Source organism: Xenopus laevis, chromosome 1S (assembly GCF_017654675.1).
Source record: "Xenopus laevis strain J_2021 chromosome 1S, Xenopus_laevis_v10.1, whole genome shotgun sequence".
Taxonomy (NCBI): Eukaryota; Metazoa; Chordata; class Amphibia; order Anura; family Pipidae; genus Xenopus; species Xenopus laevis.
The window spans coordinates 183,729,707-183,752,152 of NC_054372.1; the positions used below are offsets into that span (position 1 = coordinate 183,729,707).

Consider the following 22,446-nt stretch of genomic DNA (forward strand, 5'->3'; position numbering starts at 1 on the left):
GCCCCTGCAGTTATTCAGAACTACAATTGCCCATCATCCTCTGCAAGTCCGGGCTGGGAAAGCACAAGGCCAAGAGTAGAGGGGCATCAGAGTATTACAGGATCAGTGGGATAAATAACATACGTGCCATTACAAGAAGCTAGTGTTCTCCTATACAGTATGGGATAAGGAAATGACCGTAAGGAATAGGCCAAACTGCCATCGTTACCATTTAAAGGGTTTGTTCACCTTTAAATTAACTTTTAGTATGACGTAGATACTGATATTCTGAGACAATTTCCAATGGGTTTTAATTTTTTTCTATTATTTGTAGTTTTTGAGTTATTTTAGATTTTTATTCAGCAGCTCTCCAGTTTGCAATTTCAGCAGTCTGGTTGCTAGGGTCCAAATTCCCCTAGCAACCATGCAGTGATTTGAATAAAGACTGGAATATAAACAGGAGAGGCCTGAATAGAAAGACAAGTAATAAAAAGTAGCAATAACAATACATTTGTAGCCTTACAGAGCATTTGTTTTCTTTTTTAGATGGGGTCAGTGACCCCCATTTTAAAACTGAAAAGAGACAAAAAAGGGTAAAATTGAATTTAAAAACTATAAATAAAAATTGAAAATGAAGAATAACTGAAAAGTTGCTCAGAATTGGCCATTCTATAACATACGAAAAAGGAGCGGTTCACCTTCAAGTTAACTTTTAGTATGTTATAGAATGGTCAACTTTTCAATTGGTCTTCATTATTTATTTTGTATAGTTTTTTAATTATTTGCCTTCTTCTTCTGACTCTTTTCCTAAACCTCCAGCATCAGCTTCGCTCTTGGGGGCAGATTCACTAACAGGCCAGCGTCAGCTTTGCACCCCTCGCACCACTTTGCCAGGCGCAAATGCGCTACGTATACTCTTAATTCACTAAAATGCAAAGTTTCGTCACAGGCATCGAATGCAGGCGACTTTCTGCTAGCATTATTTCGGCAGTGCGAGCATTTCATAGAGAAGATGCGCTAGCATTCATTTGTGCCTAGCGAAAATTCGCTAGTGATCTTGCGCTTAGGTCAATTTGCATAGGGCAGGGAATTAAAAATTGTATGGAAGTCTTTATTATAAATGTTGCTGAAAATGTTTAAGTTATCGGTTTTTATTAAAAACCTTAAAGGACCTGTAACATCAAAATTATAAAAAAATTCTTCAGTATATATTGAAAAAAAAACACCAAGGCAAATTAAACTTTAAAATTGCAAAGTCTTTATTAAGAAATAACTTACTGAAACTCCGCTTGCGCTCCTCTTCAGAAAGCAATCGGGCGATCCATCGTGCAGCACTCGATTTCTCCTCCCTGCCTTCTTTATAGGAGATAGCCAGGGAGGAGAAATTGAGCGGCGCACAATGGATCACCGCTGTGTCGCCTTTTCTAAAGAGGAGCGCAAGCGGAGTTTCTGTAAATTATTTCTTTTTGCAATTTTAAAGTTTAATTTGTCTTGGTGGTTTTTTTTTTTCAATGTATACTAACAAATTTTTTTAAATTTTTTTTTAATGTTACTGGTCCTTTAATAAAGACAAGAGAGTTAATATAATGCCCTACACATGAGCCCACTGTAAAATGAATGTTCCATATGTTATGAAATGTCTGGAGAAAATCGGTTACCCAAAAAAGTAAGTTAGGACTTTTGCAGCCAATCCCACTTCAAAAAAAAAAAAGGAAAAGTCGCCAGCATTTTTTGGAATGTTAATGCATTTTCGGGAAACAGGATATGATGGAAGTGACAGAAGATTGAGGAAGATTTAGCTGCTTTTTAGCACTTCGCCTGGTCTAAGGTGGTCAATTTGGGTGAAAGAAGTAACGTCACTTTAGTGAATTTGCGGAGTAACAATCGTTCGCCAGAGCGAAAAGTCGCCAGGCGATAGAGTGTGAATGAATGCTAGTGATGGTTCCGTTCGCTAGGGAATTGTCGCCTGCGCCTGTAAGTGAATTGGCGATGTCCCTGCGGGTGGCAACGATCACAAAAAGTCGTTAGCGTTAGCCACTTTGCCCTTTAGTGAATCTGCCCCTTGGCTTCAGCGTTGCATTTAATTAGTCTCTTCTTTCCTATCATCCAGGATTTGGTGACTTTGAAATAAGGTGCCCCGGGAGTAGAAGAATGGCTCAGTCTAATGATGTAGTTAACTTTCCTTCTCTAGAATTTGGCAGGATATCGTCTGACACTGGAGGAAAGGAGGTTTCACCATCAGCAGAGTTATAGTTCTTTTTACTGTAAGGACAGTCAGATTATGAAGCTTCCTGCTTGTAGTAATGATAAAATATATACAGTACGTAACTGAGGAATGATGAAACCCTTGCGTTGAAGCGCAGGACATTTATACTGCCCCTCTGGTGTTGGGAGAGTCCCTGATGCTGTGCAACAAATGTTCAACATTAGAGATCATTTACATGAAGAATGAAGCCAAGATTCCTGGTGCAATTTCTGCTCCATAAGCCGAGCTCCAGATTCCCCCCTAGCACTCGCAGCTCCTCAGTAGCGTAGGTGCCTGCAATGCATTGCAAACCAGATATATTAATAGCATGCAGCATTAGCACTGACTCTATTCCCAAATAAGCACATGTGCAGTTATACGAAGGGTCCCAGCTTACATGGCAAAGCTCAGGGGATCAGCGAGACATTTAGAAGCAGCCTCTATTTAAACTGCACTTGTTTTGGTTATTTCGGCACCATTACACATATTGGCAGTCAAAACCGCATTGAATATCCTACATTTTTCCAAACATGCAAGTGCATTGCAAGCTACTGAAGCAACAGACGCCATGATGTCAGCCAGAAAATGCAGAATTCCAGATCTGTTCAGCTGGGTTATTGTTAAAGGGGAACTATCACGAAAATAAAAATGTAATATAAGCTTCATCATACTGAAATAAGAAACTTTCTAAATACAATTCTGCATTGTTTCTGAAATAATCAAGTTTATGTTCACTATTCCTCTCTCAGCATCTGTTTCTCTTCATTCTGTCTTCATGCAGCAGTTGGGTGTCAGATATTCATTGACAGTTAGATCTTATATATCTTATAGGGGGGCTTCCTTTCCTAGCAGATGTATTAGACTCACTCAAATACCTGATTCCAGTACAAACAAAATCTATCAAAATAACTGCTTTTGGCACAAATTCTGCATGTAGAGAGACATGATGTCTGGTGATTTTAATAGAGTGAGCTCTAATACATCTTCAATGTTAAGGAGCCCCCCTATAAGTTATATTGGATCTAACTGTCAATGAATATCTGACACCCAACTGCTGCATGAAGAGAGAATGAAGAGAAACAGATGCTGAGAGAGGAATAGTGAAAATAAACTTGATTATTTCAGAAACGGTACATTATTTTAAATTGATTGCATTTAAAAAAACTTATTTCAGTTATATTTCGTTTTCGTTTTCGCGATAGTTCCCCTTTAAAGGGGATATTCACCTTTAAATTACATTTTAGTATGATATAAAGAGTGATATTCTGAGACAGGTTGCCATTGGTCTCCATTTCTTTATCGTTTGTGGTTTTTGAATGATTTAGCTCTCTGTCCAGCTGCTTTTCGGTGGAATTTCAGCAGGTATCTGGTTGCTAGGGCCCACATTACCCTAGCAACCAGGCAGCCATGGGAATGAGATCCTGGAATATGAACAGGATAATAAATAGGAAATAATAAAAGTGCAGCCTCTCGGAGCAATGGTTTACAGGGCCAGTGAGCCCCATTTGAAAGCTGAAAAGATAATAAACTATAAAGAATAAAAAAATTAAGACCAATTGAAAAGTTGCTCAGAAATGGCAACATACTAAAAGTTAACTTGAAGGCGAATTACCACTTTAACTGGAGCCATTGGCCCTGCTGTAGCGACGGAGCAGAATATAACTTCAGATGAAGAAGCAGATAGTTCCAAGCGCTTTGTTAAAATGAGGGCTCCCTAACAGAACTTATAAATAAAGGAGCTCATTTTAACATTGTTATCTGAGCTAATAAGCAGGTATTTTTGCAAAGCAAACCAACCCCCCCCCCCTCAAAAAATCCCAACTAGAATGTGAAAAAGTCTCGGAAACAGGTAGAAAAAGTCAAAGGCAATTTATACATTTACGGCTAAATATATAAACTCTGATAACGTTGATAAAATCTCTTTTACCCAGTGGGTCTAATAATGAAAGGACTATTCATACTCTTTATAGAGTTTTCATAACCATCCGTCACTTTCAGACTAAAATTCTTGGGGTACAACCAGAGAACCTGAGAAAAGGGGCCAGAACTCTACATGTTTTTACTGCTCTGTTCTTACTTTGCATTCACCTCCTAACTCCCTAATTCCATTGTTCTGCCATATAATGTTTCTTCTCCCTCTTATATGCTCCATCTTTTTTGTCTTTCAACCATTCTCCGTTTTTCTTCCCATACTTTCATTTACGCCCTTCCCTTCTGCCTTTTCGACTCCTTCTGTGTTACTATTATTTTACCTTTTCCTCCCCCTCGTCTAAATCTTCCCTTCTTTCTTAAAGGGATACTGTCATGGAAAAACATGTTTTTTTCCAAAACACATCAGTTAATAGTTGGGGCTAGACATTTTGTCAGTTTCCCAGGTGCCCCCAGTTATGTGACTTGTGCCTGCACTTTAGGATAAAATTACTTTCTGGCAGGCTGTTATTTCTCCTATTTAATGTAACTGAATCAGTCTCAGTGGGGCTTGGCTTTTAGGGTAGGGACACACGGCGCGATTTCGCCGCGATTCTGCGCTGCGCGAGTTGTCGCTGCGGTTTTAAGCGGTTTTTAAGCCGAAATAGCTTTGTTAACTTTGGCGCTGGCGTCAATGCAAATCGCGGCGAAATCGCTGCGCTAATTCACATGCGGCGATTCTTTTTCTATTGTCGCCCGAAGTTGCCTCGCTGGGCGTTTCCGGGCGACAGTAGAAAAAGAATCGCCGCGTGTGAATTAGCGCAGCGATTTCGCCGCGATTTGCATTGACGCTAGCGCCAAAGTTAGCAAAGCTATTTCGGCTTAAAAAACGCAGCGACAACTCGCCCAGCGCAGAATCGCGGCGAAATCGCGCCGTGTGCCCCTAGCCTTACTATTGAGTGTTGTTCTTAGATCTACCAGGCAGCTGTTATCTTGTGTTAGGGAGCTGCTATCTGGTTACCTTCCCATTGTTCTGTTGTTAGGCTGCTAGGGGGGGGAGGAAGGGAGGGGGTAATATCACTCCAACTTGCAGTACAGCAGTAAAGAGTGATTGAAGTTTATCAGAGCTCAAGTCACATGACTGGAGGCAGCTGGGAAATTGACAAAATGTTTAGCCCCATGTCAGATTTCAAAATTGAATATAACAAAATCTGTTTGCTCTTTTGAAAAATGGATTTCAGCGCAGAATTCTGCTGGAGTAGCACTGATGCGTTTTGAAAAAACATGTTTTCCCATGACAGTATCCCAAGTATCACCCCAAACCCTTGGCATTCATATTCCTATTTCTATCACCTTTTGTTTCTACACTTTCCTTCATTCTTCTAGTTTTTCTTCCCATTTGCTATTCTTCCATCTTATTTCTACTATTTCTCTCCTCTGCACAATAGAGCAGTGGGACCCAAGGTGTGAGGTTTGAGCTTGAAATCCTCAAAATGCTCTGTTATCATTGCAGAGACATGCCCCCAAGTAACATGAGTGTGGTTGCACTTATAAGATATTAATATTTATATAAAGATAAAGATATTGATGTCTATGGGTCAGCTGGAAGGGTCATTAGTGCTCAATGAACTTCTAATTTCTTGATAGACCAAAGTCTACACTATCCCATTGGACTTCCCCTTCCGCTGCAATGGAATATCTGTCTTAGATGAACTTCAATATCATTTGGTCTAAACCTTCTTCTATATGTTAGTTACACTCTCTTGCAGATTTCCCATCAGGCCAAGGCTGCTCTGAGCTGTAGTTCACATTGGCTGAAGATCAGCAAGTTTCCCACCCCTGCTATACACACTTATTCCCTCTGGAAAGGCACTTTCACACTTACCTGTAAATCACTTTGGTTAAATATAGGGCATTGTTTTAGCTCAATAGCAAAAATAAACTGCTTGGGATATAGGGCATGTGTCTTTACAGCAGAAAGCCTGGGGGCCCAGGGTCAAACATTTGTATCTTAGTCCATGACCCACAACATACTGCCCTGCTATTTTGTATTTCTTGGCTTTCATGTATACAAAATGGTCATCATGGAGCCTAGGAACTTGTCAGCTCATATAATGTTCTTGCATTACTGGTGCATCATTTCTCCAGCTACTGTTAACTACAAGTGTCAGCTATAGTGAGCTACAGCTCCCCTGCAACCTTGCCCAAAATTATAGGTCAACCACTGCTTTTGGTTTAACACTTGCTGCACAATATAACGCTGTAACCTGTATCGTGGCAATGCACCTGAAATAAGTTGGTCTTCAAGGCATTTACTCTACTGGAGAAACATCTACTGACTCTTATTGCTGAGGCTGGATACTAACTGCTCAGAGTTACAAAAGATTGTGACTAAATGGTGCAGAAGAAGTGTAAGGTACACTGCGTGATTATTTTGTGTCTAAGTGATTGTGTTGCTGGGTAAATATGGTAACAGAGCTTCATTGAAAGACACCAATGGCTTCTGAAAAGCTCTAAACTGTATCAGTCAATAAACTTGACTTTTCCCCAGACAATGTTCACACCTACCAATTTGTACTTAGTGACTGTATACAAATGCTATTACTTGGCACACCAAATTCACTGATGGACTTCACCTTCCACCAAATTTTTTATAAACAAAAATTTTTGGTGGTAACTTAGTCCTTGAAAAAAAAAACCCCAAAAAAACAAGCTGTCAATATCATAAAAGGCATCAAGTAAAATATAAAAAGTTAAAAAGTGCCCAATTATTACACAAAGCAACACAGTTTATAAAATTGTACAAAATTTAGAAGTATGCCTTATTTCCCGCTGTGTCCTGTGAGGCCTCTTCATGTACTTTTCTTTTGGTTCTGGGTTTGTGATGATGGGGACACTCTCCACCGCCCTCTTCTTCTGGACCCTGTGAAGAACAATCCTGTATATTCCAGTTATGGGGCTGCGGGAGTCTTTCCCCCGATTGTTAATAACATGTTCTTCTGTGATGCCCAAGTTATCTAAAATGTTCTTCACCTCTGAGTCTTCATCCTTGAGAGGGTTTCCATCAAAGAGATGCTTTGGATCAAGTTTTATGGGTTCTAATGGTTTAGGGTATTGTATTCCATTCATCCATTCGCTGTTTATGATGTAATCGACGCTACACCTGTCTGAAGGGATGGGCTGTAGCATCCCCTTAATTAGTTTCTGGCACGGTTCCGACACATAAGGAGGAATGGTGTATGTTCCATCGAGAATGCACTTTTTCAGTTTGGCCACGGTATCTGCTCGGAATGGCATACTGCCGGTCACCATGAAGTACAGGAGAATGCCCAAAGCCCAGATATCAACAAAAACACCAATGTAGTGTTCATCGCGAAAAAGCTCAGGAGCAGCGTATGGCGGAGAGCCACAAAAGGTGTTTAGGGTTTCATTCTTTTTGCTTATTGTGCTGAATCCAAAGTCCCCCACCTTTACACAGGTGTTACTGGTGTAGAACACGTTTTCAGCTTTCAGGTCTCTGTGGATAATTTGGTTGTCGTGCTGTGGAAAAAAAAATCTAGGGTTAGTGAGATTTCCGTGCCGTGTTTTAATTTTATATGCAAAAGTGTTGGCCAAGTACACACTTGAATATATATGGAAACCAATATTAAAACCATTTGTCCTGAGGATGTTCTTAGGGGAACTGCCGGACTAGACTATCAATATGAGTAATATCTCCTCATTCCTCACTGGATATTGAACTTATTTAAAACATATTTGACTGGTATCTCAATAAATGTTGTCTATATGGTTTGTTATTGGTTTTTATTTGTGACTTTTATCAACTTTGTGCCCTTCACTACTTGGTTTCAGCCAGGCCACTACCAGAAGAAGTAAGTGCTTCAGAAAAATGAATTTTGGGGAATACAGTTTCATCTACAATGTAGATCAGAGATCCTTAAAGGGATACTGTTATGGGAAAACATGTTTTTTTTTCAAAATGCATCAGTTAATAGTGCTGCTCCAGCAGAATTCTACACTGAAATCCATTTTTCAAAAGAGCAAACAGATTTTGTTATATTCAATTTTGAAATCTGACATGGGGCTAGACATATTGTCAATTTCCCAGCTGCCCCAAGTCATGTGACTTGTGCTCTGATAAACTTCAATCACTCTTTACTGCTGTACTGCAAGTTGGAGTGATATCACCCCTCCCCCCACCAGCAGCCTAACAACAGAAAAATGAGAAGGTAATGAGATAGCATCCCCCTAAAACAAGATAACAGCTCCCTGGAAGATCTAAGAACAACACTCAATAGTAAAAGCCAAGTCCCACTGAGACTGATTCAATTACATTAAGTAGGAGAAATAACAGCCTGCATCCTAAAGCGCACAAGTCACATGACTGGGGCAGCTGGGAAATTGACAATATGTCTGGTTATATTTCAAAATTGAATATAACGAAATCCGTTTGCTCTTTTGAGAAATGGATTTCAGTGCAGAATTCTGCTGGAGCAGCACTATTAACTGATGAGTTTTGGAAAAAAACATGTTTTTCCATGACAGTATCCCTTTAATCTACATGTAAGGCCCCAAATATGGTTCCCCATGTAGTTATTGGTGGGTCTCCATGATTCCTCCTTTAAAGGGGGACTATCAAAAAAATTATGAATCTGTCCTGAGGATGTTTGTAGGGGAACTGCCGGGCTAGACTATCAATATGAGTAATATCTCCTCATTCCTCACTGGATATTGAACTTATTTAAAACATATTTAACTGGTACCTCAATAAATGTTGACTATATGGCGTGTTATTGTTTTTTATCCGTGACTTTTATCAACTTTGTACCCTTCACTACTTGGTTTCAGCCAGGCCACTACCAGCAGAAGTGCTTCAGAAAAAAGAATTTTGGGGAATACAGTCTCATCTACAACGTAGATCAGAGATCCTTAATCTATAGGTAAGGCCCCAAATATGGTTCCCCATGTAGTTAATGGTGGGTCTGAATGATTCCTCCTATAAAGGGTAACTATCACAAAAATGAAAATTTTAAATAAGCTTCATCATACTAAAATATGAGTGTCAGATTCTGATGGACAGATACATATCTTTTAGGGGAGCTCCCTTTCCTAGCAGATGAATTAGAGCTCACTCAAATAACCGACTCCAGCACAGACAAACTCTAACAAAATAACTGACTTTGGCACAAATCCTGCATGTAGAGAGACAGGAATTTCTGTTGACTTTAATAGAGTGGGCTCTAATACATTTTCTAGACAAAAGGAGCCATTATCCTAAAAAATACATTTAAATCTGTCATTAAAAACCCTGTATGAAGAGAGGCAAATGTTGAGAAGGGGATAGTAAATAGTGACTTGATTATTTCAGAAATGATTCAGAATTTTTAATTGATTATATTTTGAAAATGTCTTATTTCAGTATGATGAAGCTTATATAACATTTTAATTTCCCCGTAAAACACCTTTTTATATGAGAACGAAGTTATTGAACCACAATACATTTCTGGTCCTTAGATAATTATTGGATTGTGAAGCTTATTTTGCAGCTTAATTTGGGCATGGACATTTATTGTTTATAACAAAAAGATTATACCAGATAAATAGAAGAGGAATTCTACCTAAAGTAGGGCTGCATATATTCCAAACGCTGCACAATACATATTGGGTATCTTAGCATGTATAATATGTAGAAAATGCTACAGCTCAAATATTAATGGGATGAATTTAATGGGAAATCTGTCTTGCATGCATTTAAGCCTAACCCAACATGGAGGTTCTATTTAATGTCAATTATTTGGAAGGCTGCCACTTTATCTCTTGACCTCATCTTTTAAATACCATCCATATATAAAATCTACAAGCTTGGGGTAAAAATTGGTTCCTTTATGTTGAAAGGGTGGAGTTAATGCTTTATAATAAAATAAATACAGTTTTATCAATTAAAAAAATCTGATTTTCATCACAAGAACATTAATATAAAGGGACTCCTTACCATATGCTTGACAGCAGACAGTATCTGAGAGAAGATGACTTTACTTTCTGATTCCGATAATTTTCCATCAGTGTTAATTTTGGCAAACAGCTCACCACCTGCCGCATACTCCATCACAAGGTGCAGCTTAGACAAGGTCTCCACGACTTCATAGAGTCTGATCACGTTGGGGTGGTGCAACTTCTCCATGCTGGAGATCTCCCGGGACAACAGGCGCTGGGTTTTTTGGTCCAACTTGGTTTTATCCAGGATTTTTATAGCAACCTTTTCTGAAAAGAGATAATACAATATTTAGTAGAGAAACTATTTGCCTTGAGCATTAAAGGGATACTGTCATGGGAAAACATTTATTTTTTTCAAAACGCATCAGTTAATAGTGCTGCTCCAGCACTGAAATCCATTTTTCAAAAGAGTAAACTGATTTTTTTATATTCAATTTTGAAATCTGACATGGGGCTAGACATATTGTCAGTTTCCCAGCTGCCCCAGTCATGTGACTTGTGCTCTGATAAACTTCAGTCACTCTTTACTGCTGTACTCCAAGTTGGAGTGATATGACCCCCCTCCCTCTCCTCTCCCAGCAGCCTAACAACAGAACAATGGGAAGGTAACCAGATAGCAGCTCCCTAACACAAGATAACAGCTCCCTGGTAGATCTAAAAACAACACTCAATAGTAAAAGACAAGTCCCACTGAGACTGATTCAGTTACATTAAGTAGGAGACATAACAGCCTGCCAGAATGTAGTTCCATCCTAAAGTGCAGGCACAAGTCACATGACTGGGGCAGCTGGGAACCTGACAATATGTCTAGCCCCATGTCAGATTTCAAGATTGAATATAAAAAAATCTGTTTTTGAGAAATGGATTTCAGTGCAGAATTCTGCTGGAGCAGCACTATTAACTGATGCGTTTTGAAAAAAACACGTTTTCCCATGACAGTATCCCTTTAACATAAATCTCAATGTATTCCAGTGCAACGCAGCTAACACAAGGTGCAGGGAGTTAAAGGGATCCAGGGAATTTCTACTTGCCATTATTAGTTGCTACTTACTCTTAGCCAAATCAACTGGATTCACTAAATCCAACTAATTTGAATAAAATGATGGTATGTAGAAAATCCCACAGCACCCTTATGATGAATACTCTTAGGAGGAATGACTACACGTAGTAGTGGGATATTTTGTGGGTCAAAACCCAAATAGCAGAGCCCAAAATAAACTTGTGACCCCTTCACTGAGGGATCCAAATCAACTGTTGTTTTCCCAGCCCTACACTCACTTGAGTTTAAAACACTGCAATTTAATAAACTCCTACTGGGCATATAGCCCTAAATAGCGAGGGACCTAAAAGTGCAGCTGGGGCATAAAGAAAGCTGATGTCAATTCCCTTGCCTATTTTATCTGCTGGTACATTGTCCATTCTCACCTACCAAGCAACTAAATGGGGGTAGACAGACTTATATGTAGACATGTTATGGCAAATTTGTATCTTTCTAGCTACAAATTCCATAATCTACATCAAATGAAATGGCAGGTTGTTGTACACCAGGATTCCAAATGGCACTTTCCAACTGTCTCCAGAAGGTGTAGTCCTGTCTCCATGGAAAGGGTTTCCAAACCTGGAGTTTAATTTAATAAAAAAAAAATGGCAAGTGCACCGCTCATAGTAAATATTATATCAACCAATCCATCGGTAATGTTTACCGGTCACCTGTTTGAAAGCAAACATCTTAAATGGTTGTTATGGGTTACAAGACTTTTTTTTTCCAGGGACAAGAATGAAAGACTCCACAGATGATTTCAGGGACATGTATGCCAAATATCACAGGGCCGTCCTGCATCGCTACTTAGTATTTAATTCAGACGCAGACTGTACAATACCAAATTCTGTGCATCTAAGTGTTTATGATTTTTACCTTTAGTCAGGACGTGAATACCAAGCTTCACTTGTGAGAAATTGCCGCTCCCTATTTCCCCACGCATTCGGTAAAAGCCAATTCTCTTTCCGAGGGTCAGTTCCTTGACCGTCTTTTCATCACGTGACATGTCTTGGGTGAGCTTTTCTAAGGGCGTGAGCTTGCACTGCTTCCCTTCTGAGTCCTTCTCATAGCACTCAGATCGGACGTAGTCCTCCAAGCTCTCCTGCCGGTTCCACCGGGCATACCTCGCATTGCCCACCCCCCCTCCATTCATGTACATCGCTGTCATGGTCAACATTTGGACTGCGGTCGTGCACCGGGCACATAGACAAAATGATGAACTTGATGGACTTTTGTCTTTTTTTCAACCCAAATAAACGATATCCTATATAATCAGGTCTTGGTTAGTCAAGAAAGCACAGATTTTTCAAAAAGCAGTTTGAGAAGAAACAGAAAGATGTAGTCCTTTAGGATTTTCTACAGTGTAAAATATCTCTTGTTTACAATTCAACAGTAGAAGTTGGTTTGTCAGTCCGGCACAATAATAGTGCACAGATGTGCTCACGTTGGGGTTGAAGCAGCTCCTCTTGGATGTTTGATCAGCACAACAATTACTTTCCCCCTTATCTGGTTCATCCTTCAGAGGTTTCCTCACACCTAGTTCTTTGTATCCAAAGTTCTATGTGGTGCAAAGGGTATCCAGCCTGAACAAAGGATCCAGTGATTATGTGGACGATGGCTCAGCAGGCAAATAAGTTACAGCCTGGCTCACGTGGTACAGCTGCAGGATTAACGGCAATGTCACTTTAGCTTCCTTGACAATGACAAGTCTGCATTAAACACTTGAGCCTTCTCAGAAGATGCCCAGACGTCTGGTTTCCCTGGAGAGAGATGCGAAGAGTGTGAATAACACCTGGCAAAATCACTTTCTCTCAGATGCTGCAACTGCAAAACCAACTTCTTGTTTCCTTAAACTAATAATGACACCACATGGCTGTGTTACAAACTCACTATATGATTAAGGACATATTTGAACCACAACTGCTCAGAAAACAGGACATCAACAAATCCCAGAGCGTTCACCCCAAATGTCACCTTTGGTTCTATAGCTGAATACTTTGAGCCACATTTAGCTGCAGCCCCACTGTCTGTAAGCCTTATATATATATATAGCACTACCTGCAAATCTTTTATTCTAAATTAATAATATAGATGGAGGTAACAGGCAATAAAATATAGACATTATCATGCCAAAGATAAAATGCACATGAAAATACATTTTTTAAATGTCTATCGATCTCTCATCTATCTATCTATCTATCTATCTATTATCTATCTATTTATCTATCTATCTATCATCTATCTATCTATCATCTATCTATCTATCTATTATCTATCATCTATCTATCTATCTATCTATCATCTATCTATCTATCTATCTATCTATCTATCTATCTATCTATCTATCTATCTATCTATCTATCTATTATCTCTCTCTCTCTCTCTCTCTCTCTGTCTTTCTCTCTCTGTCTCTCTGTCTCTCTCTCACTCACTACATCTATCAATCTATCTATCTATCTATCTATTATCTATCTATCTATGTATCTATCTATTATCTATCTATCTATCTATCTATCTATCTATCTATCTATCTATGTGTCTGTCTGTCTATCTCTCTATCCAGTGTCGGTCGGACTGGCCCACCAGGATACCAGGAAAATTCCTGGTGGGCCCAGGTGTCAGTGGGCCCTCCTGCTTCTAAACATTTTGCCTATTTCATGGTCATTACTAATTTCTGTATGGGAACAAATAGGCTAAATAGATATAAGGATAGATCATAGTATATAAAGAAAAAAGGCACATAATTTGGTATGGTCGCTTTATCGACGACCTCTTATTTATCTGGGATGGTCCACTTGATTTAATAATGGATTTTCACAATTATTTAAATGATAATAGGCTTAATTTAAAATTTTCTTTAGAACACCACATTAAGGAGATCATTTTTAGGTAATAGAGACCAGGGCAAGATTGATTCTGAGATTTTCCGTAAGCCCACAGCAGGAAATACTATACTGAAAGGCAATAGTTGCCACCCACAACATACCTTATGGAGTATAACATATAGCCAATTTGTACATTATCGCACAACAGTCAGGCTAGCTCCTTCCACATACAGTCAAGGGAATTGTCTCAAAGACTGCATAGAAGGGGTTAATCTAAGGACCTCATTAATAACTCCTATGATAAAGTGAATAAACTAGTCCCAAAAAGGAAATATACAGATGGAAGCTTATATTAAGATTTTGTGATAGTTCCACTTTAAGGTTCCTGTGGGTATGCCTGTGCCATCATAAAGGACATGGGGGTAACGTAATAACAGGTACAACACAAAAATAGTGTCTAGTGACCCACCTCATCCAATCAGATGTTTACTTTTCAGCAGACCAGTGAATGTTCCCCAAGAATTGGCTGCTATTGTTTTTCAGTCATTTAATTTTTGTAGCCTTCTAGGTTGGAATTGAATCTGCAAGCAGGTTGCTAGGCTCTATTCCTTAGCAACCAGGCATTGTCTGGTAATTACGGGAGGCATAAACAGGAAAATAAGCTATGAAAAAAGTATAACAACAAAAATGTAGTGTATAATTAATCTGCTTTCTGGCTGCTGGAAAAACTGACCCCAACAACCATTTATAAAACATACACAGGATATAAATATCAATGTGCCAAAAGCTAAATTGCATCATTTTATGTGGTTTAGTTATCAATCAAACATTCCAGCAATTTCTGCTCCCGGGGACCTTGGACTGACAGAATCAAGGCAGATTAAAATGAAAATTTCCTCTGTGTTTTCTAGTAAAGTGCAATAACTGAAAGAAGACAGATTAAACAGGGGGATGTGCCAAGGAACCCAAGGTAAGTCAGATTTCTCAAGGAGCCAAAGAGTCCAGTTAAAGCACAAGAGGATTAGGTTTATGTAAAGCATCTAAGAAACAAACTAAATCTTGGGCATTTGATTTCTAGATTAGGTTTCAAGTTCCAAATGCTTCCATATTGCTCTGCTTTGGCTGAAGAATTCTTCATAGGCTCCTGTAAAACCTCAGCCCTTATAACCATCAAAATATTTCATTTATGTGAAGTCTACCTACTTCTACCGAATAAATCATTATGTCAGCTTCTGCCTATATGTATAAAGAAAAATAATAGAGATTTTTGATTAGAGGGGTGCTATTCTCTTTACAATTGTGCCAACTCAAACATGCACCTTGTTGTGCACCATGTTCTGTGCCATTGTAGGCAAATCTGGTACAAATTGCAGAGCCGGGTATGAGAGCCCCATATTAAATAGGACAGGCAGTAAATCATGGCCCTCGATGCCACCTTTGAATCTTTATATTTGCAGGCGACTACTATAGTTTATATAAACAAGCTGCTGTGTAGCCATGGGGGCAGCCATTCAAGCACAGGATAGACAGTTGATAACAGATAAGTACTACTATAGTTTATATAAACAAGCTGCTGTGTAGCCATGGGGGAAGCCATTCAAGCACAGGATACACAGTAGATAACAGACAAGTACTACTATAGTTTATATAAACAAGCTGCTGTGTAGCCATGGGGGCAGCCATTCAAGCACAGGATACACAGTAGATAACAGACAAGTACTACTATAGTTTATATAAACAAGCTGCTGTGTAGCCATGGGGGCAGCCATTCAAGCACAGGATACACAGTAGATAACAGATAAGTACTACTATAGTTTATATAAACAAGCTGTTGTGTAGCCATGGGGGCAGCCATTCAAGCACAGGATACACAGTCGATAACCGATAAGTACTACTATAGTTTATATAAACAAGCTGCTGTGTAGCCATGGGGGCAGCCATTCAAGCACAGGATACACAGTCGATAACCGATAAGTACTACTATAGTTTATATAAACAAGCTGATGTGTGGCCATGGGACAGCCATTGAAGCACAGGATGCACAGGATGCACAGTCGATAACAGATAAGTACTACTATAGTTTATATAAACAAGCTGCTGTGTAGCCATGGGGGCAGCCATTCAAGCACAGGATACACAGTAGATAACAGATAAGTACTACTATAGTTTATATAAACAAGCTGCTGTGTAGCCATGGGGGCAGCCATTCAAGCACAGGATGCACAGTAGATAACAGATAAGTACTACTATAGTTTATATAAACAAGCAACCAATCAGATCTGTGCTTGTTTTGAATAAGTTGTGGATTGACTAAAATCTAAAGGTGAGAAAGAATAAAAAAAAAGTGTCTCTTAGTCCCTCTCCATCACCCGTGTGCTTCTCCGCTCAAAGTGCTCTGCAGTCAGATGGACAATGTTCACAGTGCATCTAATACATCCCATTATCATCAGGATGGGAGTTAGAGAAGAGAGGCACCAGGATATGCATGAAAGCCAAGTCTCCCCCTTCTGTAGGGGAATATGATATAAATCAGGTTTGTATGTCCTATGGTGAACTACAACTCTCAGTAACCCAACAGCCTTTGACAGGTGCTGGGTAGACATAGACCGGAAAAAAACCTCTTATACTACAAACTGCTTCTGCTCACATTCAGGTTATCGCCCACTCTACTCCACTGCTGGTGCTGGCAGTTGTGCTGGAATTCCAGGTAACGATGCAGCACTGTGACTATAAAGACATGACATATAGTGTGCAATGATATATACTGTTTATTGAGTGTTTAGCTCTTTACCTTTTTGCATCAGGCCACAATGAGACTGCTCTATTGGCAGGTTAGCCTTGATCCTATTACAGTACAAAGGAGCTTAGTCTGTCTCCCTGTCTGTCTGTCCTGCCCAGTTCTCCTTTCACTTCTCAGGTCTGTGCAATATATCCAGGTAAATCTCTCTCACAGTCTATAATCTAAAGGACTTTTACTAATTCCTGTTATTATTGCCTATGAATTCTTCCAGTTGTGCTCCAGGCTGACTGCATGGGGTGGGTATCAGGGACACTGAGCTCAAACAGCGTCTTCCAATCACTGGATCATCTGGGGCTCATTTAATAAACTTAGGGCTGAACATTGGGGTCTTTAACCGATGACACTGCCTAGTGTAGGGATATTAGACTCATCCTTAACTATCTTTTTAGAAGCTGGGGCCCTCCAACTCTTAAAAGTAACAGTAACACCAAAAAATAAAAGTGTTTTAATATAATGATAATATAATGTAGTGTTGGCCTGCACTGGTAAAACTGGTGTGTTTGCTTGAGAAACATTACTATAGTTTATATAAACAAGCTGCTGTGTAGCCATGGGGGCAGCCATTCAAGCACAGGATACACAGTAGATAACAGATAAGTACTACTATAGTTTATATAAACAAGCTGCTGTGTAGCCATGGGGGCAGCCATTCAAGCACAGGATACACAGTAGATAACAGATAAGTACTACTATAGTTTATATAAACAAGCTGATGTGTAGCCATGGGGGCAGTCATTCAAGCACAGGATACACAGTAGATAACAGATAAGTACTACTATAGTTTATATAAAACAAGCTGCTGTGTAGCCATGGGGGCAGTCATTCAAGCACAGGATACACAGTAGATAATAGATAAGTACTACTATAGTTTATATAAAACAAGCTGCTGTGTAGCCATGGGGGCAGTCATTCAAGCACAGGATACACAGTAGATAACAGATAAGTACTACTATAGTTTATATAAACAAGCTGCTGTGTAGCCACCGGGGCAGCCATTGAAGCACAGGATACACAGTAGATAACAGATAAGTTCTCGAGAATCACATTATATACTATAGAGCTTATCTGCTGTGTATCCTGTAGCCATGGGGGCAGCCATTTAAGCACAGGATACACAGTAGATAACAGATACATTCTCTAGAATCCTGCTGTATACTACAGAGGTTATCTGTTAACTTTGAATGGCTGCCCCCATGGCTACACAACAGCTTGTTTATATAAACTATAGTAGTACTTATCTGTTATCTACTGTGTATCCTGTGCTTGAATGGCTACCCCCATGGCTACACAGCAGCTTGTTTATATAAACTATAGTAGAGTCTCTAAAGCAAAAACACCAGGTTTACCAGAGCAATGCAACACTGCATTATGTTGTCAATTCTTTAAAACACTTTCATTTATTGGTGTTACTGTTCCTTCAACCACGAGCCCCAATATTACCCAGCACCCTGTTTCTTTTGCTAGTGTGAAGCCCCAGAGACAGATACGATTGGTTTGGGGAAAGTGGAAAAATCCATTTCTTATTATATGAACATAAAATGACTTCGGGTGGAAATAGTCATCAGAATTTTACAAAGGTCACACAGCTCAGGAGATGGAAGGAAACATGGGGAATAACTAAAATGGCTTGATTGATGTTTAGATTTGAAGATTAAACATAAACAAGTTGCTCTTTTATGTGTGAGGTGCATTGTATTAATTGATGCCATTTAAAAACAACCCTTTTCCCCATGACATTATCCTTTTAATAATGTTTTATATAGTTACATTAGAACAGGGCTAGTACTAGTATAACACATGAGATCTGTAAGGAATAATATTTGGGGCTTGGGGTCCCCAAGTAGTATCTCCGGATGCTTAACGCTATTTTCCAGCTCACAGGTTGGTACTTCAGCACAGCAGCCCTGCATTGCAGATGGTGCCCAGGTTGGAACTGAACTCAGAGCTGGAACCCTCCAGCTCTGAGTTCAGTTCCAACCTGGGCACTATCTGCAAGAAGTGTGTCTATTCTCCCCATGTCTTTGTGGGTTGCGTATAAGTGTTCTGGACTCCAACATTCCAGTTATATACAGGCAGGTTTATTTACTCAAGAATATTGACCCTAGTGTGTAAACTATGACAGAGACACAAGGCGCTATACTAAGGTGCAAGGGACCTGTATTTCACCTTTATTAAGTACAGGGCCCCCACAGTGCACTGATCCAGTCCCCATTTTTATGCCTTCAAAATCAAATGAACTGATGCAACTTGTGCAATACACATACAATCGTTACACTTTTGCACTCATCTTTTGGTGTGGGCTTATGCATTGGGGGGGAGCATGAAACATTTTGCACAGACTTTCAGCAGGTGCAACTATGCATAAAACATGGTGGATGTGCGGATTTTTTGCACTTTTCATAAATGTTGCATCGGGTAATAATATAGCAATTAAAAATTGTTGTTAAAAATATACCATAAAAGAGTGGAATATTGACTTTAATGGCCCAGGTTTGCATAAATCCATAATATATAGTATATTAGTAATGCAGGGATTCTGCACAGCCTGACCCAAACAAATCAGACCAAACCTTGCCTGACCGCTAAGTAAAATCTCAAAACTATTTTGGGTAAATAATGTTCTTTTCTCCAAGTAAGTGAATCACAGAAATACGTATTTTTGGCTCATGAGTGAACAGATGTTCTGGTGCTGATTCAAACCCAGTGCTTGAATATTATTGCAAATGATAGACAATGTGTACTCAGAGCTGGGCTTAATTGGTCAGCGAGTAAAGGGATAAATGTAGCAATTGTACTGGGAGAACCAATTTCCTTCACATCATGGCAGTGAGATTCAAAGCATTCCAAGAGACACCGTGACCCAGTACAGAAAGTTATTCCAGGAATATTTTCTAAATGTCTTTTTTTTTGTCTGTTTTTTTTTAAGGGTTCTGCCTTTTTGTACTGTGCCCATTTGTGCCACAATGTAGCTATGGAGACTAGAGAGTCCCTGCCCCCGAGTCACTTTGTTCTCTGCTGCTGCAATAGTTCCCTCATTTGCTATCCCACAGTCCCTTCCCAGACACTATTATCCCACTGTTACTATAGGCACCATCTCTCCCTACTATACCTGCTATCCCACAGTCACACTCCCTTCCCAGAGACTATTATCCCACTGTTACTATAGGCACCATCTCTCCCTACTATACCTGCTATCCCACAGTCCCTTCCCAGACACTATTATCCCACTGTTACTATAGGTACCATCTCTCCCTACTATACCTGCTATCCCACAGTCACACTCCCTTCCCAGAGACTATTATCCCACTGTTACTATAGGCACCATCTCTCCCTACTATACCTGCTATCCCACAGTCACACTCCCTTCCCAGAGACTATTATCCACTGTTACTATAGGCACCATCTCTCCCTACTATACCTGCTATCCCACAGTCACACTCCCTTCCCAGAGACTATTATCCCACTGTTACTATAGGCACTATCTCTCCCTACTATACCTGCTATCCCACAGTCACACTCCCTTCCCAGAGACTATTATCCACTGTTACTATAGGCACCATCTCTCCCTACTATACCTGCTATCCCACAGTCACACTCCCTTCCCAGAGACTATTATCCCACTGTTACTATAGGCACCATCTCTCCCTACTATACCTGCTATCTCACAGTCACACTCCCTTCCCAGAGACTATTATCCCACTGTTACTATAGGCACCATCTCTCCCTACTATACCTGCTATCCCACAGTCACACTCCCTTCCCAGAGACTATTATCCACTGTTACTATAGGCACCATCTCTCCCTACTATACCTGCTATCCCACAGCCACACTCCCTTCCCAGAGACTATTATCCACTGTTACTATAGGCACCATCTCTCCCTACTATACCTGCTATCCCACAGTCACACTCCCTTCCCAGAGACTATTATCCCACTGTTACTATAGGCACCATCTCTCCCTACTATACCTGCTATCCCACAGTCCCTTCCCAGACACTATTATCCCACTGTTACTATAGGCACCATCTCTCCCTACTATACCTGCTATCCCACAGTCACACTCCCTTCCCAGAGACTATTATCCACTGTTACTATAGGCACCATCTCTCCCTACTATACCTGCTATCCCACAGCCACACTCCCTTCCCAGAGACTATTATCCACTGTTACTATAGGCACCATCTCTCCCTACTATACCTGCTATCCCACAGTCACACTCCCTTCCCAGAGACTATTATCCCACTGTTACTATAGGCACCATCTCTCCCTACTATACCTGCTATCCCACAGTCCCTTCCCAGACACTATTATCCCACTGTTACTATAGGCACCATCTCTCCCTACTATACCTGCTATCCCACAGTCACACTCCCTTCCCAGAGACTATTATCCACTGTTACTATAGGCACCATCTCTCCCTACTATACCTGCTATCCCACAGTCACACTCCCTTCCCAGAGACTATTATCCCACTGTTACTATAGGCACTATCTCTCCCTACTATACCTGCTATCCCACAGTCACACTCCCTTCCCAGAGACTATTATCCACTGTTACTATAGGCACCATCTCTCCCTACTATACCTGCTATCCCACAGTCACACTCCCTTCCCAGAGACTATTATCCCACTGTTACTATAGGCACCATCTCTCCCTACTATACCTGCTATCTCACAGTCACACTCCCTTCCCAGAGACTATTATCCCACTGTTACTATAGGCACCATCTCTCCCTACTATACCTGCTATCCCACAGTCACACTCCCTTCCCAGAGACTATTATCCACTGTTACTATAGGCACCATCTCTCCCTACTATACCTGCTATCCCACAGCCACACTCCCTTCCCAGAGACTATTATCCACTGTTACTATAGGCACCATCTCTCCCTACTATACCTGCTATCCCACAGTCACACTCCCTTCCCAGAGACTATTATCCCACTGTTACTATAGGCACCATCTCTCCCTACTATACCTGCTATCCCACAGTCACACTCCCTTCCCAGTGACTATTATCCCACTGTTACTATAGGCACCATCTCTCCCTACTATACCTGCTATCCCACAGTCACACTCCCTTCCCAGAGACTATTATCCACTGTTACTATAGGCACCATCTCTCCCTACTATACCTGCTATCCCACAGCCACACTCCCTTCCCAGAGACTATTATCCACTGTTACTATAGGCACCATCTCTCCCTACTATACCTGCTATCCCACAGTCACACTCCCTTCCCAGAGACTATTATCCCACTGTTACTATAGGCACCATCTCTCCCTACTATACCTGCTATCCCACAGTCACACTCCCTTCCCAGTGACTATTATCCCACTGTTACTATAGGCACCATCTCTCCCTACTATACCTGCTATCCCACAGTCACACTCCCTTCCCAGAGACTATTATCCACTGTTACTATAGGCACCATCTCTCCCTACTATACCTGCTATCCCACAGTCACACTCCCTTCCCAGAGACTATTATCCCACTGTTACTATAGGCACCATCTCTCCCTACTATACCTGCTATCCCACAGTCACACTCCCTTCCCAGAGACTATTATCCCACTGTTACTATAGACACCATCTCTCCCTACTATACCTGCTATCCCACAGTCACACTCCCTTCCCAGAGACTATTATCCACTGTTA

General features: G+C 40.4%; 1 protein-coding gene across 2 annotated transcripts in view; it reads right to left on the bottom strand.

Annotated features, from left to right (window-relative positions):
* Positions 1-1,640: 1,640 nt before the first annotated feature.
* The window catches only part of nim1k.S (NIM1 serine/threonine protein kinase S homeolog), a 42,659-nt gene continuing 21,853 nt past the window's right edge, over positions 1,641-22,446 (bottom strand). Inside the window, exons 2-5 of one of the 2 annotated variants that reach the window (XM_041580580.1) lie at positions 12,042-12,925; positions 10,125-10,393; positions 6,954-7,672; positions 1,641-2,518 (exon numbers count right to left, since the gene is read on the bottom strand). In XM_041580580.1, the coding sequence (XP_041436514.1) occupies positions 2,503-2,518; positions 6,954-7,672; positions 10,125-10,393; positions 12,042-12,342 (1,305 nt within the window). In that variant the 5' untranslated portion in view covers positions 12,343-12,925 and the 3' untranslated portion in view covers positions 1,641-2,502. Of the gene's footprint in view, positions 2,519-5,393; positions 7,673-10,124; positions 10,394-12,041; positions 12,926-22,446 lie in introns of those variants that run through there. The other variant, XM_018244499.2, reaches the window with a different exon arrangement.